Source organism: Delphinapterus leucas, chromosome 20 (genome assembly GCF_059928025.1).
Source record: "Delphinapterus leucas isolate spDelLeu-1000000601 "Yukka" chromosome 20, BTC_Dleu_Yukka2, whole genome shotgun sequence".
Classification (NCBI taxonomy): Eukaryota; Metazoa; Chordata; class Mammalia; order Artiodactyla; family Monodontidae; genus Delphinapterus; species Delphinapterus leucas.
The window spans coordinates 9,353,301-9,377,136 of NC_143148.1; the positions used below are offsets into that span (position 1 = coordinate 9,353,301).

The 23,836-nt window shown below is 55.2% G+C and overlaps 2 protein-coding genes and 1 pseudogene across 2 annotated transcripts; all 3 read left to right on the plus strand.

Annotated features, from left to right (window-relative positions):
- The first annotated feature begins 4,247 nt into the window (after positions 1-4,247).
- LOC149744584 (uncharacterized) lies at positions 4,248-7,157 on the plus strand (annotated as a pseudogene).
- Positions 7,037-8,669, plus strand: GNG8 (G protein subunit gamma 8). Its single transcript, XM_022585300.3, has 2 exons — positions 7,037-7,660; positions 7,975-8,669. Exons 1-2 carry the CDS (start codon positions 7,577-7,579, stop codon positions 8,101-8,103), a joined length of 213 nt encoding a protein of 70 aa, XP_022441008.2. The 5' UTR covers positions 7,037-7,576; the 3' UTR covers positions 8,104-8,669.
- Positions 8,670-13,988: 5,319 nt separating this feature from the next.
- On the plus strand, positions 13,989-22,478 carry PTGIR (prostaglandin I2 receptor). Its single transcript, XM_022585303.2, has 2 exons — positions 13,989-15,851; positions 16,895-22,478. Exons 1-2 carry the CDS (start codon positions 15,084-15,086, stop codon positions 17,279-17,281), a joined length of 1,155 nt encoding a protein of 384 aa, XP_022441011.1. The 5' UTR covers positions 13,989-15,083; the 3' UTR covers positions 17,282-22,478.
- Positions 22,479-23,836: the final 1,358 nt, after the last annotated feature.

Genomic DNA, 23,836 nt, shown 5'->3' on the forward strand with positions numbered 1-23,836 from the left:
TTGATTTGCAATGTTGTGCCTGTTTTTTTTAGATTCCATATATAAGGAGACCATGTGATATTTGTCTTCCTCTGTCTGACTTATGTCACTTGTTGTCCGTCCATGTTGTCGCAAGTGGCATGATTTCCTTCTTTTTTATGGCTGAATAATATTGCATTATATTCAAATTTTCTTTATTCAGGCACCCATCAATGAACGCTTAGGTCGCTTCTATAATCTTGGCTATTGTAAGAAATGCTGCAATGAACACAGGGGTGCATATATCCTTTCAAATTAGTGTTTTCATTTTCTTCAGATAAATACTCAGAAGTGGAATTGCTGGATCATACAGTAGTTCTATTTTTAATTATTTGAGGAAATTCCATACTGATTTCCATAGTGGCTGCACCAATTTACATCCCTAACAATAGTGCACGAGGGTTCCTTTTTCTCCGCATCCTCGAAAACATTTGTTATGGCTTGTCTTTTTGATGATGGCATTCTGATAGGGGTGAGGTGATATCTTATTGTGGCTTTGATTTGCATTTCCCTGGTGATTAGTGATGTTGAGCACCTTTTCATGTACCTGTTGGCCATCTGTATGTCTTCTTTGGAAAAATGTCTATTCAGATCCTCTGCCCATTTTTAAATCAGATTTTTTTTTTTTTTTTTGCTATTGAGTTGTACGAGTTCTTTATATATTTTGGATATTAATCCGTTATCCTGTGCATGGTTTGCAAATATTTTCTCCCTTTCTGTAGGTTGCCCTTTCATTTTGTTGATGACTTCCTTTGCTGTGCAGAAGTTTTTAATTTGATGTAGTCCCACTTGTTTATTTTTGCTTTTGTTGCCTTTGCTTTTCGTGTCAAATCCAAAAAATCATCTCCAAGACTGATGTCAAGGAGCTTACCACCTATGTTTTCTTCTAGGACTTTTGTGGTTTCAGGTCTTAGTTTCAAGTATTTAACCCATTTGAGTTACTTTTTGTGATTCTTCTACATGTAGCTGTTCAGTTTTCAGAACACCATTTATTGAAGAAACTATCTTTTCTCTATTGTATATTCTTGGCTCCTTTGTTGTAAATTAATTGCCCATGTATGCATGGGTTTATTTCTGGGCTCTCTATTCTGGTCTATTGATCTATGTTTCTGTTTTTGTACCAGTACCATATTGTGTTTTTTTTTTAAATTTTTATTGGCGTATAGTTGCTTTACAATGTTGTGTTAGTTTCTACTGTACAACAAAGTGAATCAGCTATACATATACATATATCCCCTCTTTTTTGGATTTCCTTCCCATTTAGGTCACCACAGAGCATGGAGTAGAGTTCCCTGTGCTATACAGTAGGTTCTCATTAATTATATTTTATACATGGTATCAATAGTGTATATATGTCAATTCCAATCTCCCAATTCATCCCATCCCCCCTTTTCCCCCTTGGTATCCATACATTTGTTCTCTACATCTGTGTCTCTGTTTCTGCTTTGTAAATAAGATCGTATATACCAATATTTTTACAGATTCCACATATATGCGTTAATATACGGTATTTGTTTTTCTCTTTCTGACTTACTTCACTCTGTATGACAGTCTCTAGGTCCATCCATGTCTCTACAAATGACCCAATTTCGTTCCTTTTTATGGCTGAGTAATATTCCATTGTATATATGTACCATGTCTTCTTTATCCATGCCTCTGTTGATGAACACTTAGGTTGTTTCTGTGACCTGGCTATTGTAAATAGTGCTGCAATGAACACTGGGGCGCATGAGTCTTTTTGAATTATGGTTTTCTCTGGATATATGCCCAGTAGTGGGATTGCTGGGTCCATATTGTTTTAATTACTATACCTTTGTAATATAGTTTGAAACTAGGGCACATGATGCCTCCAGCTTTGTATTTCTTTCTCAAGATTGCTTTGGCTATTCAGGGTCTTTTGTGATTTCATACACATTTTAGAATTGTTTGTTCTATTTCTGTGAAAAATGCCATTGGAAATTTGATAGAGATTGCATTGAATCTGTAGATTGCTTTGGGTAGTATGGACATTTTAACAATATTAATTCTTCCAATCCATGAACACGGGATGTCTTTCCATTTATTTATGTCTTCTTCAATGTCTTTTATCAATGTCTTATCAATGGCTTTTATTCTAGTCACAGAGTTGTGCTGTGACTATACTATCACCACAGTAAATTTCAGAAAATTTCCATCATCCCAAGTAGAAACTCTGTCCCCCTTACTTGTCATCCTCCAGTCTCCCCAGCCCCTGGCAACCACTAATCTACTTTTGTCTCTATAGAGTTGCCTGTTCTGGACATATAAATGGAATCCTGCAATATGCAGTCTTTTGTAACTGCATCTTTCACTTAGCATAATGTTTTCAAAGTTCATGCATGTTGTAGCATGTGTCGGTGCTTCGTTTCTTTTTATTGTCAAACGATAGTCCACTGTTTGGATGCGCCACATTCGGTTTATCCATTCATCAGTTGAGGCATATTTGGGTTGTTTCCACTTTGGGGCTATTGTGAATAATGCTGCTATGAACATTCATGTACAAGTTTGTGTGTGAACATATGCTTTCATTTCTCTTAGGTAGATACCTAGGAATGGAATTGCTGGGTCATCTGGTAACTCTGTAATCTTTTGAGGAACTGCCAGACTGTTTTCTAAAATGGCAGCTTCATTTTACATTCCCACCAGCAACGTATGAGGGTTCCAGTTTCGCCATTCTCACTAACCCTTGCTATTATTACCTGGGGACTTTGTTAGAGTCCCTCTGGCTGCTCTGTGAGGAACAGGCTGAGGGAGACAGAGTTAGAAGCTGGAAACCCAGTGAGCAGCGACTATAATAGTCCAAGCTGGAGGGCATGATGCCTGGACCAGAGTGGGGGCAGCAGAGGAGGTGAGAAGTGACTGGAGTGTGGACAGACTTTGAAGATGGAGTTAATTGGATCTGTTGCTAGATCAGTTGTGGGGTGTGAGAAGAGGAGGGGAGTCAAGATTGACCCCAAAGATTTACTATCAGCTGAGATAGCTAAGTGTGGTAGGAGTTTGGCGGGTGGAATTAGGAGCTCAGTTTTGGACCACTGAATTTGAGATACTCTAGATATCCGGGTGACAGTGTTCAATAGGGATTGGGTATTTGACACTAGAATTAGTGTTGGAGTTCACTGCACGTTTCTTTCTTTTCTTTTTAATATATTGTTTTGGCAGTGCCAGGCAGCGTGCGGGATCCTAGTTCCCCGACCAGGGATCGAACCCGTGCCCCCTGCGCTGGAAGCGCTGGGTCTTAACCACTGGACGGCCAGGGAAGTGCCACTGCATGTTTCTTGAATAATTAAAGTCAGAACTGAATCCGAATCCAGGGTCTCAGTTTCTCCCTCCAGAAAATGGGGCCAGTAATACCATTGTCATAAGGCTGGGAAATTCCTGGGCAACACAGGGCAGGATTGCACATCTGGAAACTAAGGTTATGCGTAGGGTGGAAAGGTCCGCAACTGGGAAGAGAAATGGAGGTTACGCTCTGTTCAGTTAGTGTCCCCCTGTCCGTCTCCCCCGCCCCCAGCCTCTGGCTGCTGTCGGAGGGAGGGAGGGGAGACTGGGTTGTCACCCTGTCTTTCCCCGCTCTAAGCTGCGTTTCCTCCTCGGGGGCTGCCCGGGCCAGAACTGCTGATGGAAACCAGCTGCGGAAGGCGCCGAGGTTCGGCGTACGCCCAGGCCCCTCCCCGGCGCCGGCCGACCCCGCTAAGGGAGGGGGACGGGGGCGCCCTAACTCCCCTCCGCTCTTCCGCAGCCGGGCCCGGGGCCCTGGCACGTCCGGCGCGCCTGATGCTTTCCAGATGTGAGCCTGGTTCCCTCCCCCATCTGGCCCCGTTGCTCCCGCGGGGTAGGAGGGAGGGGAGTTAGAGTCCGATACCCCGCTATCAAATCGCTACCAGGGACCCCGGCCCGTATCCGCTCCCGGCAGGTCTCGTTTCCCTGTTCAAGCGGTAAAAACCGAATTGGGATGGGCTGAGTGCAGTAGAGACGAGGCTCTCCCCCACCTCCACCTCTTCCCCGGGCTCTGCCTCAGCCCCTCCCGCAGCCCACTTGGGCGGCACGCCGCACCCAGGCCACGCCCCTACCGACCCGCCCTCCGAACACTCCCCTTATAAACCCCGCCCCGAACCACCACGCCCCCTTGGCTGCCCGGAGGTCAGGCCCCGAGGTCAGGTCCCTCGGACGCGCCTCCGCCTTCAGGTCCCCTGCGGAGGGCGCGGTCTGAGTTTTCTGTCTCTCTACCCCGCTCTGTTTTGTGTCTCTGGGTGTCTGTGTTTCTCGGTCACTATTTCTGTCTCTGTACTTTTCTGTGTGTCTCTCCTGTACCCTGTACGTCTCTATGTCTGTCTCTCTCTGCAACCCTCTGCCTGTCTCTTAGTCCCTAGGTCTCTATCTCTCCAAATTTCCGTCTCTGTGTCCCTATCTCTCTTTGCCTCTGTCTCTCCCTGCGTCTCTCTCTCCCTCTCTGAATTTCTGTGTCCCAGTCCATTTTCAATGATCTCCCTCTAGCTCCCTCCACCTTTCTGTGTCTCTTTCCCACGTCTGCATGCCTAGCCGGACAGCGGGGGCGCCTTGCCCTCAGGGTTTCCACAGCCTCCTACGGCTTTGGCGCCGGCAGGGTGGGCAGCTCGGCGGGCCGCGGGCGCCCCCGTGTGGCCCGCAGGGGGCTGTAAGGAGAGGACAGCAGGCAGAGTGCGCGCGCCCGCACGGGTGTGCCTGGTGCAGAACCCTGTGGCCGCCCGTGGGTGACACCGGGAGGTAGTGTGTGACGCCAAGAGACTCACTGTGTGAGTGTGTACTACTTGAGATCGCGCGTGACGCCAGAGGTTGTGTGTGGCTGTGTGACCTTGTGAGATTTTCTGTGACAACCAGAAACTGTGACTGTGAAATCGTGTTACACCGAGACGTTGTGTGTGACAGTGTATGTGAGGTGACCGAGATGACCTATAGGTGACTGCGTGTGACACCGTGAGGTTGGGTGTCCCTGAGACACTATTTGGGGGATGTTTGTGACATCGAGAAACCATATGTGAGCAAGAGATCGTGTGTGACACTGTGCAACATGGTGAGGACAGGAGAGTTGTGTGTGTCACACGGGCAGATGGTGTGTGAGAGAGGGCGAGAATGAATGAGTGTGATCCACCAAGTAATGATGTGAGAAGCAGTGTGAGAGGCCCCGGGGGCGGGGGAGCTGGGTGTGAGAGAGTGACCATGTGAGTGTGAGACAGGATGTTTCAGCCACACTGATGACGTATGAGAAGCTGGGTGGGACTGTGTGTAACACAGATCGTGTGGGACACTGAGACTGGCCCAGTGTCATGACAGTGCATTAGAGAGTGTTCAACCGTCCTGGGCACTCAGATGGGTGTACGAGAGAAACCTCGTGTGTGTAAGTGTACGTGTGTGACACCAGGAGATTGCGGTGTGAGGGCGACAGCTGTGTGTGACACATTGTGTAAGGCTCGGCATGACATCCTGAGAGATTGTGTGCGATCCTGTGCGGAGCCGTGTGTGTATACTTGACACTCTTGAGTTGTGTAAGATGTCACCAGTGAGGATGGGCCGGACTCGGAGAGACTGTGAGGGACCGTGTGACGTTTTGAGAGGCTGTGTGACTGTGGCGCTCTGGGAGGTTGTGTGTTGAGCACAGCTGGTTCAGGAGACCGTGTGCAGCACCGTGTGACACAGCGGGACATTGTGCATTTCTCTGCCAGGGACAGTGAGTGTGAGTCTGCTTGCTGAGAGGGGTCATCTGGGATGGGGTGACACTGAGGTGGGGGATGACAGGGTGGCAGAGCATATGTAATGGAGTGAGAGGCTGTGTGGGACCCACAGGAGAGATTTGTGTGACTGTGGAATAAATGCAGCAGAGCATGAGGCACATCTTGAGAGACTGTCTTTACCTGTGAGTGTGTGTGTGTGTGTGTGTGTGTGAGAGAGAGAGAGAGAGAGAGAGACAGAGATTGAGAGACAGAGACAGAGACAGAGATTGAGAGGGGAGACTGCAAGAGAGATAGAGGGAGAGAGAGAGGCACAGAAACACAAAGACAAAGAGGGGGACGGACAGACATAACAAGAGGACCCAGAGAGACGGAGGCGAGGCAGCGAGGGCGAAGGGGATGGTGGTGGCAGTGGCAGGAGGAGGCGGGTCCTCAGGGACTGTGCCCCAGGAGAGGGGGCGGGGCGGGGCTGAGTGGGGACCCAGACGCTGCTTCCCAGCCTCTGCCACCCGCCGCCATCCCAGCCCTGAGCAGCAACAGGTAGGAGGCTCCGGTCTCGGCCCCGCCAGCTAGTTCCTCTGCCTGGGAATGAATGGATGCGTGAGTGAATGAATGACTTTACACTTCTGCATCTCCATCAGCCCGTCTCTCCCTCTGTCCCTCCATGTGCCCCTCTCTGTCCCCTTTCGTCACTCCATCTCTCCTCCTGCCCTTCCATTTCCTTCTCTCTGTCCCCCTGCCCCTTCTCTCCTCTGTCCCTTTATCTCCTCTGTGCCTCTCTCTCCCTCTCCTCGCTGTCCCTCCCTCTACCGCTCCATTTGTCCCTCTCTCTCCTCTCCCACTCCATCACTCCATCCCTCCCCAACCCTTCCATCTCCCCTTCTCTATCCTCCCTCGGTCCCCTCGTCCCCTCTGTGCTTCCCTCCCCCTGTATCACTCTGTCCCTTTCTTTACCCCTCTATTTGTCTCCCTCTTTCGCTGCTCCCTCCATCACTCCGTCCCTCCCCATCTCTCCATCTTTCTATCCCTCCTCAGTCTCTTTATTCCCCACTGTGCCTCAGACTCTGCCTCGTCATTTTGTCTCTTCCTCTGCCCCTCTGTTTGTCCCTCTTTCCATCCTTTCTACCCCTCTCCCAGTCATGGCTGGGTTGCCCCCCCTCTCCAGCCCTCTCTCCGGCTGCTAATGAGCAAGAGAAGCCTTTGAGGTGGCCAGAGCTGGGGTGAGGGGGGCTCCCCGAGGGGGGCGGAGGGGCCAGCTGCTGCGAAGGCCCTAATGAGGCCCCCTCTGGGCCCCTCCCACCGTGATCTTAATTCCCCCTTCTCCCTGGAGCCACCGCTAATTGGCCTGGGGAGGGACCCCTCCTGGCTCATGCTGTATCCCCGGGAGATGAAGACACCTGGATCCCTGGATCTTGATCCAACACCTGTGGCCCTGTCCTTCTGTCCCTCCCTCCACCTGCCTCTCAGCCTCCCATCTGTGCTTCCCTCCCGGCTTCCCTCTCCTCTCTCTGTTCCTCCCTCCACCTGACTCTAGGTACCCCATCCGTACACCCCTCCATCCCTCCACTTGCCCCTCTCCTCTCTGTTCATCTGTCCCTCTTTCGGCCGACTTCTTGGTCCCCCATCTGCGCAGATCTTCATCTCTCCCCTTTTCTTCTGTTTTCCTGTCCCTTCCTCCACCTTCCTCTGGGCACCCCTTTCGTGCACCCTTCCACGCACGCCCCTGTTACTGGGTCCCATCACCACCGCCATCCCTATCTGGGGACCCAGCTTTGCCCTAGCCTGCCCCTCCGCCCCGACTCCCGCCGGCTTTTAACCCTGTCCCCGCCGCAGCCATGTCCAACAACATGGCCAAGATAGCGGAGGCCCGGAAGACGGTGGAACAGCTGAAGCTGGAGGTGAACATCGACCGTATGAAGGTGCTGGGTCGGGGTGGGGAGGAAGGCGGGGGCTCCGGGGCTGGGGTTTGGACCGGTCATTGTTGGGAGTCGGGCCGGGAGCCGTGTAGAGATCCCCTTCGGAACCGGACAGAACCCGGGGAGGGGGCCTAGGCAAGGGGGCGGAGCCCAATAAGGGACGTGGCCGGAGCTAAGGCGGGGCCCAAGGGCGGGCCCGGGTAATGGGAGCGGTCCGGACAAGGGGGCGGGGCCTGATAAGGGGCGGGCCTGACCCGAGGAGGGGCCCAGGCAAAGGGCGGGGCGGGGCGTGAACATCTCCACCCGGGTGCCCGCAGGTGTCACAGGCGGCGGCCGAACTCCTGGCCTTCTGCGAGACTCACGCCAAAGACGACCCGTTGGTGACGCCGGTACCCGCCGCAGAGAACCCCTTCCGCGACAAGCGCCTCTTCTGCGTCCTGCTCTGAGCCCTCCCGACAGCTTACCTCCCCTGTCAAAGGATGAATCCAATAAACGTGGTGACTGTGGTGGTGCCTGTGCTTTCGGGGAAACTGAGGCACGCGCAGAGCTTGGGGCCACCGTAGGGGAGCCGGTGTCCCGTCTCACCCCTTCTGAGTGTGTGTGGAGTGTCTGGCGGGGCGTGAGGTTATGCGGGGTTTGTGGATGCGGAGGGGTTAGGGGAGGAAATGAGCGCTCCTGGCTCTGGCCTCCACAGAGTGTTCCGCGATCCTGAATTTATTTAATCGACCCAGCAGCCTCAGAAAGCAGCTGGCTACTTGTATGACACCCATTTTACAGATGAGGAAACTGAGCCAAAGGTGGCTAGGAGATAATGGGGTGAAGACTGGACTCCAGCGCTACCTGAACCTCTCAGCTGGCCTCTCTTCTCTCCTCCCTCCTGAGTTGGAGGTTCTTAGAATCCCCAGTGTGCACCTTTCTCATCCCCTGAATGATTCCACCCCCTTTTTCCACATCTGGTTAGTCCCTGACACAGGCCCCGCTCTCCTTAAGCACTGAACTTTTCTCTGTTCATTTATTCATTATTCCAAACACTCCTGGCCCTGTGCTGGTTGAAACTGGGGACACGGTCATGACTGAGACAGTCCTGGCCCTGGGCTTCTGGGGCTCAGAATCCAGTGGGAGAGACAGACCTGTCCCCAGATAGTGATGATTCGGAGTGGGCAAGGCTGGGATGGGGGAATTCAGAGGGAATGCCTGACTCAGCTTGAAGGTCAGGGAGGGCTTCCTGGAGGAGGGAACATCTGAGCTGGGACATGGTGATAATAAAACTTGGGGACCCAGGGAACTTCCCTAGCGGTCCTGTGGTTAGGACTCTGTGCTTCCACTGCAGGGGTCAGGGGTTCGATCCCTCGTCAGGGGAACTAAGATCCCGCATGCCACGGGGTGTGGCCAAAACAACCCCCAAAAAAACAAACACAAAAACTTGGGGACCCAGAGAAGAGAGATGTGTGGCTACGGGAGACAAATTAGTGTATGCATTCCTCCCGATTTCCTTTGTTCTGGGGACACAGGTGACTGTGACAGCCCTGGTTCCTGTCCTGTGTTTACCACTTCACACATTGGTGGTCTGCAGGACCTATATAGCCTGCAGTTAGATAGGAGTACTTCACATAAAAGTCCATATTTCTGGCTTCTTCCATTTGGAAGGGCTGGTGACCTCAGACCTGCACAACCCTGCAGGGTGACCAGAGGCTATGAGATGGGCCCTGGGCCTTCTAGTTTGCCAAAGTCCCCACCACACCCCATTGTCTCCCAGTTAAGGAGGCTGAGAGTCAGTTACTATTTATCACAGAGCCTGTGCCGAGGGCTTCTTACAGAGGAATGAAGAGAAAGGTAAAATATCTTGAGCCCATGTCTCTGTTGAAAATAAAGAAATGCAGACTGGACTTCCCTGGTGGCACGGTGGTTAAGAATCCACCTGCCAATGCAGGGGACATGCATTCCAGCCCTGGTCCAGGAAGATCCCACGTGCCACGGAGCAGCAACTCAGCCCGTGCGCCACAACTACTGAGCCTGCGCTTACTAGAGCCCGCGAGACACAACTACTGAGCCCACGTGCCACTGAAGCCCCCGCGCCTAGAGCCTGTGCTCCGCAACAAGAGGAGTCACCGCAATGAGAAGCCCGTGCACCGCAGCAAAGAGTAGCCCCCGCTCGCCACAACTATAGAAAGCCCAAGTGCAACAACAAAGACCCAACGCAGCCAACAATAAATAAATAAATTTTAAAAAAAGAAGTGCAGACTGGGTGGCCTGTGGGTTTGGTTAATTATTTTACCTGGTTGGTCCAAGGGCCACTGAGTTTGCAACCTCTCCCCTCTCCTCACTCTCTCGTCTTGAGACTGCACCCTGGATCTGGATGAAGATGGCTCACTGGGCCTCCACTCCCCAGAGAGGGACTGTGCCTGTGTCTGGCAAGTGCTCCATTATTCACATTGGATTAGGGTCCCCTGGGTCCCAACTCTGAGCTTCCTGTTGAATTGAGGCAAGAGAAGCTGTAATTATATCTCCCTCCTGTCTCCTACCTCTCAGCCGGCTCCGGTCTGGTTGCATCATGTCTGTGGGAGCCCCGGGGGAGATGGGGGACAGAGAGAGCCAAGGATGAGCTCAGGGTGGGGAGTGGGGGGAGGAGGGATGCTGGGAGGGAAGTTGCCAGAAGGATTCTGGAATTTCACAGACCCAGCATCCTTGCATCTTAGAGCCTGAAATGCAAAGGAATCTAGAATCCCAGGAACTTGGAGGGCTGGAATTCTGGAGTCTTTGACCAGTGCGGGGGCCAGGATGCTGGGGTCCAGCGCCCTTGTCGGGCTAGGATTCCAGAGCTCGGCACTTCATGAGTGTAAGGATTTCTTGAGCCTGGACTGTTGGGATTTAGATCCTTTGAGCCCTGGGATCTTGGAACCTGTCTAGGGGAATGGAAGCTGGGGAGAAGCAAGTGGGGCTGGCTGACCTGGTGGGGGGCAGGGAGTGGGAGGAAATGTCTGCCTGGAGAAGGAGGGGGGCTGGGTGAGCCTGCACCCAGACTGAGGCTGGGAGGGAGGAGAAGCCAGAAGGGAGAAGCCAGAACAGGTCCTGGGTGACCAGCCTGCAAACCAGATAACGTCATTAGCGGGTATGACTCCGTAGCACCCGCTTCTGGTTACCCGCTGCTCTTTCCTGCCACCCCCAGCTCTGAAGTCAGCTCTGGGGTCAGGCCCAGGCTGGAGTCAGAGCCAGGCCAAGAGGCAGAGAGGTGAAGGCCTGGGGTAGTCCTTGCGCCCAGCAGTTCTCTCCCATTTCACCCCAAACCCCAGGGCTGGGGGCTGCCCCACCCAGCTGTCCTCCTTCCACACCCCACCCATGTGCTTGGCACTGAGGGGCCGGGGGTAAGGGGTGGGACAGCCCAGAGCCAGAAGGATCCAGAATCACGGCCATCACTTATTGGGAGTCCGGTTTCACAAGCCCCATCTCCCGTAATTCTCACGGTAGCCCCCAAAAGACTCTGTTTACCCCCATTTTACAGACGTGGAAGAGCGGCATGGAGAAGTGATGTCACCTGGTCAGTCGGGGTTTGAGGATGGAGTGGGAGAGAAGTCGATGGATGACTTCTGGAGGGGCTGGAGGGGTTCAAAGGGGGCCTTGAAGGACAGAAGTAAGGGGACCTCAGGTGAGGTGCACGGCCCAGGCAAAGGTGGGAAAGGAGCGACAGAGCAGGGACACCAGGAGCCGGAGAGGGAAACAGCGGCCAGTAGGTAGGCAAGGACCTACTGGTGGTGGAGAAAAGGGCGGTGGGCAGAGAAAATTGGCCTCTAGCTGGGGCGGCTGGGACCTGCTAAGGAAGGATGGGTCAGGATGGACACACAGCGGCTTCTCACAGCAGTGAGAGCGCACAGGTGACAGGCGGGCCTGGCAGGCGTGAGCAGCTGGTGGCGTGTGGGGGGGGTACGCGGTGAGGCCAGCTTCCTCCCAGGGCAGGACCAGAAGGACGGAAACCAGGGAGCCAGGAGAGGGTCGGGCGCAGGGCGGGCTGGCATCTTAGGTCAGGCAGGCCTGGGCAGGCAGCAGGAGGCGCTGGCCGGCAGGTGTGGAAGAGCCCATCCCGTTCCCATTTCCTGGCCTGGTTGGTGCTTGCCCCCTTGAGCACACCCACCCAGATGGAATGACTCAGCTGAGGGCCTGCCCAGGCTCCAGCTATGACCTTCCTCTCCCATCACTTGTCGCACGCCACTTGGGACCGCGCCCCCATCAGATGGTGCCCTTTGAGGCCCTCTGCGCCCCCAGCCCTTGACACACGGTGAGTGGGTTAGGGTTCGCTGAATGAATAACAACACCAACGGTAGCTGTTTGAGGACTTCCTAGAGGCAGGCAGGGTGGACTCCGTCTCTAACCTTCCAACAACATCCCAAGGGCATGGCAGCCATGTGATGAAGAACATTGAGGCTTAGAGGCCCACGTGGGCCAACACAGCCATAAAGAAACAGGTGGGCCCCAATAAACAGACACGCGTGGACGCACCAGTAGACACAGATGCACAAAGAGACCTTAGAGGAAAGAATGCCCTCCACTGACACACACACACACACACACACACACACACACTCACTATGCTGATACAATGCTCGCTTAGGTCACACAAACCCACACATGAAGTTCACACATCCACAGTCCCTAGCACACCCCCTCCCAGGTACCCATTCTTCCCCCGCTCCCAGTGCTGTGTGTCCATTTCCGGTTGTCTCTGGGCTGTCCTCTCTCTTCTGTGGCGCTGCCCCAGGGTCCCTCTGGGGAGGCCTGACTTGTGGCAGGGGGAGGGCACTGACTCATCCATCCAGAGCAGTTCCTTCCCACAGCTCTTCCCGCCCCTGGAAGTCACGCCACCCCCCAGCCCAGCCCAGCTGGGGTGACCTCTCACCCCAGGGCACCCGGGTGGAAGGGGAACGCTTTGTGCCCTTGTCGTGGGGTGAGCGTGTCCAACACTGGCATGGACCCCAGGGACCCTTAGTCCTCTCCTTAGGAGTGAGTTACAGTTGCCACCTCTCCTGCCTGCTCTGGAGCACAGAACTGATGCCAGGGTCTCCAGGGCTCCCGGCCCCCAGCGGCAAAGGTGGGGAAACTGAGGCCTGGGGGAGGTGCCTGTCTGAGGCCCCGATGGGCATGGGAGCAGCGTGGACTTCCTGAACGCTCGGCAGTGCCTGGTGGGGGCAGGAAGCCAGTAGGAGGGAAGTTCCAGGAACCAGAGCTCCACCCCCACCTCCCCTGGCACTCCTGCAACATCCCTGATGCAGAGACAGGACGGGAGCCTGCCAGGCACCATCCTTCATTAATATGACAGAACTTCCTGAGTTCCCTTGGCTCCGCCTGGGATCACAGAGAGTAAGGGCGGCACCACGTGGCCAGGATGCCTGAGACACACACACACAGACACCCTCAGAGTGGGGCTGAAGGGTCATTCTTGGAGCCCCTGGTGTGGCTGGAGCTGGGGCATCCATCCTGGCGGAAGCTGGGGGTACCAGCTGGGCATGGGTGATAGGGAGATGGAGGAGGGGGAGGGGTGAGGGGATTGCGGTCACGGAAGCAGGGGTGGCATGGCGACGGAGAGGGGAAGTCTGTAGCTGCCCAACGTCCAGTCCTTGGGGTCAGGAGCATCCTTCCTGGCCTTGGATGGGATACGGTATGTACACAGGCTCTCTCCTTGTTACAAAGAGGGGTCTGGGATGGGCCACTGGCCATGGTCGGCCACCAGGCCCATGAAGCCCATTGTACAGATTAGGAAACTGAGGTCCACTGGCTTCTCATCCTGGCCTGGGACTATCCCATAGCAAGGAGGTGGTCGAACTGGGACAGAAACTCCAGTCAAATGGAGTGAGATCTTGAATTTGTCATCTCTGCACTTAAACTGACTCCCTGAAAAATAAGAGGTGTCTGAGAAGGTCTCTGAGGTCCCATCTGGCCCTTATGGGTTGGGAGGCTGCATGGAAAGCCACAGGCTCAGTGGCAACAGGGACTGGTGACCGCTGTGCTGGCGTCTGGGACACACAGGCTGCTCACACTGGCTGGAGGGTGGCGGCTCTGCGGCTGGTGATGTGTTTGTAGAGGAGTGGGAGAAATTAAGGAACAGCAGTGCTGGAGCCCTGGACGGCTGTCTGTGGCTAAAATATTATCTTTGAAGTCAAGGTCACCAGAGCTTGGCCTGAGGCCTGGGAGTGCTAGGGTGAGAGGCAAGAGGGCGGGAGGGTGCTCCCCTTTGATGTTGAGCAGTGGAAATCCTGGCGGGATGGGGTGGGGGCCGGTCCCATACCAGCAGATGCCAAGTCTCTCCTCCCCACCCCCACCCCCCCACGCCCCCCCCCCACGCCAGGGCTCATGGAAGGAGTGAACTGTGTCCAGGGAAAAGCAAGCTCAGTTGTGCCTGGAAAACACTACATCAGGCAGGAATTTCCTGGTCATTTCTCAATCCTTGGGCAATGTTCTAACCCCGTGGGGCCTGAGCCCAGAATAGATGCCAGAAGCCACCCCAGACAGCCTTGCAGACTGGTCAGCTGTGCCCCTCAGGTCCCGCCCGGGTCCCTGCTGGCAAACTCCCAACTCCAGGGTGATGATGACTCAGGTGATCCCCACCCGGCCGACGCTGGGAAGGGAAGAACGCTGGCAGAGTCCTGAGTGTGCGAGGTGGCAGGTGGCTCGGTGATGGGGACCGTGAGGGGACACAGGGAGGGGGAGGGGGAGGCAGGAGATGGATGTCTTGGGGAGAGGGCATGGAGGGAGCGTGCTGGGGAAGGCGGACGGAGGCCAGGGCCCTCTGGGGAAAGCAGAGGCGGGGGAACGTGGGGCAGAGAGAGGAAATGAAAAAGCCGGGGTGAGCAGGCAAGATGAATAGGAAGGGAGGGAGGAGGGAGGGGAGGAGGGAGAAGCTGACACTCGGAGAGGGACCCAGCCAGCACGACCCCGGAGAAGGAGCGAGGGGACAGAGGAGGAGCTGAGAGAGACCGCACGCAGTGAGGAGGGGCTGGGAAAGCAGAAACGCGGAGAAGGGAATAGACGGCTGTCAGGAGAGAGGGAGGGAGGGAGGGAGGCAGAGGGGGTGGACCAGGGAGGAGACAGAGACAGAGACACAGCAAGAGACAGAGACAGAGAAGGAAAGAACTAGGGGCTTGAAGAGGAAAAGACTAGACAGAGAGACAGATGTAGGGAAGGAAAGAAATAGGGGAAAGAGAGAGAGAGAGAGTACCAGAACCTGGGGAAGACAGAGGGGAGAGAAATAGACAGTCGCACAAGAATTGCGGTGGGTTGGCTGGGACCCTCCCTCCCCCCGACCTCCAACTGCAGCGAGGACCACGGGGAGGGGAGCGCGGTGGTGGGCGTCGCAGGGCCGGACCCGGCTCGGCTCCCCTCCGTCGCCACCTCCCACCCCGGGGACCCCTCCGGCCCGGGCGGCCGCCGGAGGCCGGGGATGGCGGATTCGTGCCAGAACCTCACGTACGTGCGGGACTCGGTGGGCCCGGCCACCAGCGCCCTGATGTTCGTGGCGGGCGTGGTGGGCAACGGGCTGGCGCTGGGCATCTTGGGGGCGCGGCGACGGTCACGCCCCTCGGCCTTCGCGGTGCTGGTCACCGGGCTGGCGGTCACCGACCTGCTGGGCACGTGCTTCCTGAGTCCAGCGGTGTTCGCGGCCTACGCCCGCAACAGCTCGCTGCTGGGCCTGGCCCGGGGCCGCCCGGCGCTGTGCGATGCCTTCGCCTTCGCCATGACCTTCTTCGGCCTGGCCTCCACGCTCATCCTCTTCGCCATGGCCGTGGAGCGCTGCCTGGCGCTCAGCCACCCCTACCTCTACGCCCGGCTGGACGGGCCGCGCCGCGCCCGCCTGGCGCTGCCCGCCATCTACGCCTTCTGCGCCGTCTTCTGCTCGCTGCCCCTGCTGGGCCTGGGCCAACACCAGCAGTACTGCCCGGGCAGCTGGTGCTTCATCCGTATGCGCTCGGCCGAGCTGGGCGGCTGCGCATTCTCGCTGGCCTACGCCAGCCTCGTGGCCCTGCTGGTGGCCGCCATCTTCCTCTGCAACGGCTCGGTCACCCTCAGCCTCTGCCGCATGTACCGCCAGCAGAGGCGCCACCACGGCTCGCTGGTCCCCAGCACCCGGGCGGGCGAAGACGAGGTTGACCACCTGATTCTGCTGGCCCTCATGACGGGCATCATGGCCGTGTGCTCCCTGCCTCTCACGGTGAGTCCTCTCGGCAGATCGGGGTGGGCGGTGGGGAGGAAGGCAGAGCCCAGCGCCATCCTCCATCGTTTGTACCCATTTCACACATGGGGAAACTGAGACCCGGAGAGATGAGAGGCTTTGTCCAGGGTCAAACAACTCCCAACTTGCTGGAGAAGTCTCCCCATTTGCTTCTGCCCCATTTGACCCCTTCTGACCCTTGTCTCCCCCTTCCATATCTCTAGCCCCCCAACCCTACCAATTCCACCCCCCACCAACCTTCTCCTACCCCTACAATGATAATAAGATCCGCCATTCATTGCTCTCTGTCCACCCTGTGCTCAGTGGTTTAGAAATCCTTTCTCCGATAATCTCCAAAATGATCTTATGCATCTATTCCACAAGCATTTAGCAAGAAATGTGACGAAGTCTCTGCCCTGTCACCATTTTTACAGAGGACAGGTGATGATGTCTTTTGCCCATGATCACACAGAGGCAGGTCTGCACCCTGGGCTCCTCTGATGCCAGAGTCTGATCTCCCTGCCACCGTGCTCCCCACTTCCCCAGCCCCACCCATGGGTCTGCCCTTGGCATCTCCTGGCCTCGCCCCTTTCCTGCAGGAACTCCTGCCCTGCCCCTCCCAAATTGCAGCGGGGCCAACCCTGGTCCTGTGGCACCCAGTCATCCTGTCTATACTCTGGGCCTCGGTTTCTCTTTTTGTAAAACGCAAGGGCTGGGCTAGATCTGAGGGTCGTCAAACCTTTGGGGGGTTACAGAGGACTCAGAAACTGGACACACACAGACACAGCCCTGGGACCCAGCCCTACCGCCCCATCTCTCTCCCTCTAGGGCTTTGCTGGCTGTCTCCTGGGGCTTTCTCTCCCTCTGCTCCCCAGATGCACTTGTTTGTTAGTTTTCATCTTATCTTATTTCCTTCCCCTTCGGACAGGCCACCCCTCCCTCGTTTCTGCCAGTGAGCAAGTGGGGGGAGGGGATCGAGGGTGGGGTGTGGGTGGGGGCAGAGGACTCGTGGGTGCTGCTTGACACCCTCACTCTGCCCTCAGATCCACGGCTTCACCCAGGCCATCGCCCCGGACAGCAGTGAGATGGGGGACCTCCTCGCTTTCCGTTTCAATGCCTTCAACCCCATCCTGGATCCCTGGGTCTTCATCCTTTTCCGCAAGGCCGTCTTCCAGCGGCTCAAGCTCTGGTTCTGTTGCTTGTGCCTGAGGCCTGGCCAGGGCGACTTGCAGACGTCCCTCTCCCAGCCGGCCTCGGGGAGGAAGGGCTCAAGGGCCCCCACTTCTCTCGGGGGGAAGGATGGGAGCTGGGTGCATTCGTCAGCCTGGGGCGAGGGGCAGGGGGCACCCTTGCCTGTCCTACAGCCATCCAGCAGCACCGTGGGAACACCGTCCAAAGTGGGGTCCGAGACAGCCTGCTCCCTCTGCTGACATCTGCCCCGTGATCTCCTGCCCTGTCTTCCGAGAGCAGCAGCCAGAAATTCAGGGGCTTGACCGGTGGCTGCGGGTGGACAAGCCCAGAGCTGGATCCTGGAGCCCAGCCGGCCAGAATGTTGACCCCCTGGATTCAGGGGGGTGATCAGCTGCTATTTCTCCTCCTTCGGGGTGGCCACGATGGGCTGTGGGAGGAGGGAGAGAGGGAGAGGAAACAATTATCCTGGAGCATAAAAAGAACAGTTCTCTCAAAATATCCGGTGGCCTGGGTGGCCTGGTCTGGCCCTCGCTTTGCCTATCCATCTTGCTGTCTAAATATTTAGAAGGCAGAAAAGTTCCCAGCAGCTTCTGTGCACTCAGGTCTGCTCTGGTTAGGGTTCTGGCTCTGATCCTCATTCATGCAGGGTGCCCTGGATGCCCACCCCAAACCCCCAGCGGACAGTCCTGCCCTCTCCCAGTCCACTCCAAGAGCCACCCTCTCTCTGCCTCATGGGAGCCCAGGATTCTCCGACAAGCTCCCTGCTTCCCTTTACTTCTGATTCCCCATCAGACTTGGGAGGCCTGGTCCCCACAGGGGAGGTGAAGAAGGGGAGACTGTTGCATTGTGGGTGACACCACTGGACAGGTGCCTGGAAACTGCATGGCTTGGTGAGTTGCAAGATGTGGATGGTGGGGCCCTGGGCTGGGGGAGAAGCTGGGGAATGAAGCGGTGGGAGGCACGGAACCCAGGGACGGCCCAAGAACTCAGACCTAAGTCCTGTGCCTGTCCCTATGCCCCCTCTCAGAGCCTCACTTCACCGCCTGTGTCCTGGGAACTGCCACCCAAATGTCATTCATTCATTCATTCATTCATTCAACATAGTGGGCGCTGACTCTACCAAGTGCTGGGGACACAGAGCAGTCTCGGCCCCACCCTGGATTCCTCTGGGGTGATTTCCAGCCTTCAATTCCCCTTCTCATTGCTGGGGTGTTGTCCAGCCATCCACCCCTCCCCCCTTCTCGTTGCCATCCCCTGCCCTCAGGTACAGAATTCAAGGGTTTTCCAGGAGTGAACATGAAAGGAAGTGGTGCTTCTGCTGGTGGGAGGAGGTGAATGGGAAAGCCCCCCCCAGACTCACCCCCAGCCCTGGGTTCCCCTTTCTCACTTGGCTTCAGGGTTAAAACAATAAATCTGCCCCTGGGGAGGGCTGGAGGAGTAGATGAGGCATGAGCTTCCTATAAAGACAATAGCGGCGGCCATGGAACCCGTGCCCCCTGCAGTGGAAGCCCAGAGTCCTAACCACTGGACCACCAGGGAAGTCCCTGGTCTATCTTTTTAGCTTCTTAGCTCAGATCACTGTTGGGCTGAGGAGTTTGCTTTGGTTTCCTTTTGCGCAGAATGGTGATCATAATCTAATACTTAGCTTACAAGGCCGTGCTAAGGATTAAATGATTCCCCCGAAAAGCAGCTTAGCACAGGGCCTGGAGTAAAGCCCACAATACGGGTTACCGTTACTGCCGTTGTTATTGTTGTGGCTACTGTAGTGGTCTTTGGCATCTGGGCAAATGCTGTTTGAAAACAACGCTTTTCTCCATTGCTTTGACTTCTTCCCACCAGACGTTATGTTTCATTTGAAGGGGTGTCTGCGAGAGTTAAAAATAGGTCAAACAACTGCTTAATGCATGTGGGGTTTCCTTTTGGGGTGATGAAAATGTCCTGGAACTAGATAGCGGCGGTGGTTGTACAACGTCATGAATGTACTAAATGTCACTGAATTGTACTTTTTAAGATGGTTAAAATGGTACATTTTGTGTTATGGGTATTTTACCACAATAAAAAAAAATGTAATACTGAAAAAACAAATTGAGGAAGTTTAGAAACTGTTATAGCAGTCTTGCCAGAGAAATATTGTATCGCTTGAATTTATTTTTCATTTATTTTTAGAATATTTTATTTTATTTATTTTTGGCTGCGTTGGGTCTTCGTTGCTGCATGTGGGCTTTCTCTAGTTGCGGCGAGCGGGGGCTACTCTCCGTTGCGGTGCGCGGGCTTCTCATTGCGGTGGCCTCTCTTGTTGCGGAGCATGGGCTCTAGCACGCGGGCTTCAGTAGTTGTGGCTCACAGGCTTAGATGCTCCGCAGCATGTGGGATCTTCCCAGACTAGGGATTGAACCAGTGTCCCCCGCATTGGCAGGCGGATTCTTAACCACTGCGCCACCAGGGAAGTCCTATTGCTTGAATTTAATAGTAAAAATTTGACTTGTACCAAAACAAACCAAAAAACAGTTCAAGAAACATCAGGTGGGGTCCGGCCTTTGTTACCAATCCTGGCCCGGCCTCAGTGGGAACCAGCCCAAAGGTGCCCCTGGAGGAGCGTGCAGAAGGGATGGGATGGAGGGGCTGCGTTTCAGGCAGGAATCGAGGTGGGGCAGGGCTGCCTGTCCAGGCAAGACCCCGGGGATGGGAGGCACGCTTCCCTCCTCTCTCTGTGCCGCCCCTGGAAGGTGGGTCAGTTCTGGCCTCAGCATTCGCTGAATGGCAGGGCAGGGCTGGGCTTTAGAACCCACAGCATCCTCACCCAAGGTGAGTGCCATTATCAGTCCTATTTTTCGGATGTGGATTAAGGGGAGGAGAGGATTAAGTGTTGAAGCTGGTTTTCTGCTGGCTTTTACCCACCAGGCCTAACATCTCAGGAATCTTCCCCCTCCTCTGCATCCCACTGTTTATCTTAGAGCCCCACCAGCTCTGGCCTGGATGTCTACACTGTCTGCCAGGGTGCGGGTTTTCAAACAACTCCCTCGGCCCCTCCAGGATGATTTGGAAGCTCCTCTCTTGGCTGGTTCCTGACCCCTGACTGCCCGGGTAACCTCTCCGCTGGCTGCCATGGTCCTGTCTGGAGGTCCTGTCTGAATGGTTCCTCCCCTGCCTGCCGAGCTCCAAGGGCTCCCACTGTCCGGAGGCCAACTCCCACACTCTCTGCTTGGCCACAGCAGACAACCGAGGTTTCCCCAAAGAGCCCATGACCTTTGGGGCCTCCACCTCTTAGCTCGCTGAGCTCACCCTTCCCATGAGACGTGTTTCCCCTTCTCCATCTGTCAAAAGCTCCCTTGCCCTTCAAGTTCCTGCTTTAGGCTATTCCTCCTCCTTGAAGACTTAATCACTCCTCTCAGGCGCTCTCAGTGCATCTGAGGCTCCACAATGGTCCTCACTGCAGCCTGTTGTAGCACAGACGTCCGTTCATTCATTCAGCAGGCTCTGATTGAGGGCTTACTGTATGTCAGGTTTTGTCCCTATGACGCTGGGGACATGGCAGGGACAGACAGCCTTGGCCCTGCGCTCCTGGAGCTCACAGTTCAGAGGGGGCAGGGCTGGACGTTGTGAAGGGTGGAGTCTTGGGGGACATCAGGGAGGGTTTCTTGGAGGAGGAGATGGCTGAGCCAGGACCTGAGGATTGGAAGAAGGTTAACCAAGTAAAGAAGAGTGTTTTTGTTGTGCTCACAGTTCTGACTCTGGCCTCTGATGCCTCCTTTCCTTCGTCTCATTCATTCATTCAACACACGTTCCCTTGAGCCTGCTCTGGACCCACGGCTGCTCTGTGCCTGCTGGGGAAATAGCAGTGACTGACACCGCCTTGGCTCTACCTCGCTCACAATTCAGTGGTGGTGAGAATTTAATAATCACAGAAATATGTATTACAATAAGCCACAAAAATATAAATTTACAAGCTGTGGAATGTACCGAGAACACAGTGAAAGGGAGGCGCCCGCTCTGGTCTGGCGTTGGGATCAAGAAGTGACACGCTGGGAACAGGCCTGTCTCCCTCAAGGAGACTTTATGCACTTTTAACTTCATTTCTTGATTCATTTCTGACTTTCGGGCACAGATGGAACCTTAAGCATGCACACACACATACACCCTGGCCAGTCCCCGGGAGTAGCTGCTCTTGGGCCTTCTGTGGTCACTGCCCCACCTGCTGGTCACACTGGGAATGACACTTAGAGGTGGTTCCAGAGCCACTGCATTGGAGCTCCCCTCTGGGAGGTGAGGGGAACCTGGATTTCCCTCCAGTGGGCCCCAGTTGGGCACCTCCCGATGTGTCCCCCTGTGTAGTCACTTTCTCAGGACAGGTTTTGAGCTGGCCTAGAGGATCTGTGAGCCTGAGTTGGAAGTGACCCACAGCAGCATCAGCTGGTGCGTGCCCCTCGCTGCCTTAATAACGCAGGCCATGTGGGAGTCAAAGTCAAAACACAGGGCCCAAGGGGGAAATAAACGACGGGGCAGTAGAGAAGTGCAGGCAAAGCAATGCGGTGCTTAAAATCGTGGGCATTTGGGATGCGAATAATCTGGGGTTCAAGTCCCAGCTCACCCACCTCCAAGAAGTGTGGTGCTAGAGGTTTTAGCTGCCCCCCCGACCCCCGCCTCCATTCCTTTCAGTTCTTCTTCTTTTTTTTTTTTTTTTTGGCTACACTTCCCAGAACTTCCCAACCAGGGATTGAACCCACGCCCCTGCAGTGGAGGTGCAGAGTCTTAACCACTGGACCGCCAGGGAAGCCCCCTCCTGTCAGCTCTTGATGATAACTTATCTTGTGCTCATATGCCCACTGGGGAGGATGCATGTCATAAATGCATACTAAATTTTATTAGGACTCAACCTGGCCTGGGTGAGAGGTAAATGAGACGATGTCTAAAAAGCGGCACAATATTTTCTGATCCTCCTTTGAGAGACAATTACTATGCTCCATTTTGCAGACTGGTAAACTGAGGCTCAGAGAAGTGAAGTCACTGCTCCAAGGTTATCAGGTAGGAAGTGACAGAGGTGGGACCTGAGGCTTAGTGAGTATACAGACACTGCAGTGGTGACGCTGGGTTGGAGCCCAATTCTGTGAGTCACCAAAACCTATCTTCTTCACAGCTATAAGACCAGAATTTTCCACAGGTATCCTGGCTGCTAAGAAGGCAGCTCCCATCTCAGACTCCACCGCTGTGACCCCAGCCTCAGCCTAGCCTTCCCACTGGCTGGCTCTGGCCTACCTGAAATCATCTTAAAAAAAAAAAAAAAGACCATTTACTCTAAAGCCAGGCAGCTGAGAGCATGGACTGACTGCTCAGGTCACATCTGCTTCAGATTCCAGCTCTCACTTTCTGCTTAATCACCCTGGACTAGTTCCTGCACTTCTCTGGGCCTCAGTTTCCTAGTCTGCCAAATGGGGACTAACAGCACCCAGTCCAGATGGCTGCTTGAAGGATTCAATGAGATCATGGAGGCAGAGCTTAGAAGACAGCCCGTGGAGTAGAAGGCACCCAATGGAGAGCAGCTCATGCCCCCTGGACGCTCACTGCACCCCAGGCCTGGCTCCTGCGGGCTCACCAATCCTCGGCTGGCCCTGGTCAGTGGGTTTTCTTGGCCACATCACATGGTATGCGGGACTTAGTTCCCTGACCAGGGATCGAACCCACGCCCCCTGCAGTGGAAGCATGGAGTCTGAACCACTGGACCACCAGGGAAGTCCCGAGGTCAGTGTTACCACAGCCCCACTTTCCAAACAGGGACAGAGAGCCGTCTACCCAAGGCCATGCACGCAGTTAAGTGCCCCGGACCCCGAGCCCTTACCCACAACACTCTACCATCTTTACTGCACCAATTTCGAGCCACAACCAGATGGCAGAAAAAGGGGGCAGAGAAACTGGGGCTTTGGAAAAATGTGTCTCCTTTCCGCCACAGGAAGGGCCCTGAGTTTGAACCCTGCCAGGCTTCTTCGTCCTCCCAAGGCCGGGTAAAGGTGAGAAGTCTTTTTACTCCACTGAGCTGTCTCTGCTCGCCTCCTGCCCAGCCCCTGGTTGAGTGAGAGCAGCTCAGATGTTAGATGACGTCTACCGACCAGTGTTTGGTAGTTGGGGGCGGCGCCTCCCCTCCTTTCTTTTTCATCCCCACTTACCTCAGGGAAGCTGAGGAGCTTTCTACGGTTTGCAATTGTTTGGGGCTTTTTCTTTCAAATCTTAGTCGTGTGCCCTCTCCAGGAGCTGACTGAAGCTGTGAGCTCAGGATCACGCCTCTTTTCTCCCCACCGCGTGTTCGAACTTGGCACTCAGGGTTCCCGCTTGACACTGGTCACCTCTTGGCCGGAGCACCCTGTCGAGACGCCCCCCCCCCCCGGCCTAGGCCCCCAGGGCCTGACCCTGCCGCCTTGTTCTCTGGGATGATGCCTTTCCTTCCCCCACCCCCACACAGCCAGGTGACCACTCACCTTTCAGCTTGATGCTGCCCGCCGCCCTCAACCCCCAAACTGGGATGTTCTTGTGACGCAATGGACCTGCCTCAGGCCTTCTCAGGCCTCATCTTGCAGTCATTCGTGTGACTGATACAGGCCCCCACTAAGGCGGGCTCAGTCTCTCTCGCACACGCGTGCAGGTCCCAAGATGTCCAATGGCTGGCACTCAGAGCTGACGGGCTGCGCCGCCAGGATAGAATCCTGCCCTCAACCACCCGGCCGTCTGGTTGGGCTCTGAACTGTGGCTGTGCAGTGCTGAGGCCAAGTCTCTTGAGCGAGCATGGAGGACAGGCTCTTCTGGGG

Bases quoted from the DNA above. Each gene is read 5' to 3' on its own strand.
- GNG8 (XM_022585300.3), top strand. From the start codon at position 7,577: ATGTCCAACAACATGGCCAAGATAGCGGAGGCCCGGAAGACGGTGGAA. The intron at 7,661-7,974 runs GTGCTGGGTCGG...GGGTGCCCGCAG, and splicing joins TGAACATCGACCGTATGAAG to GTGTCACAGGCGGCGGCCGA.
- PTGIR (XM_022585303.2), top strand. From the start codon at position 15,084: ATGGCGGATTCGTGCCAGAACCTCACGTACGTGCGGGACTCGGTGGGC. The intron at 15,852-16,894 runs GTGAGTCCTCTC...CTCTGCCCTCAG, and splicing joins TGTGCTCCCTGCCTCTCACG to ATCCACGGCTTCACCCAGGC.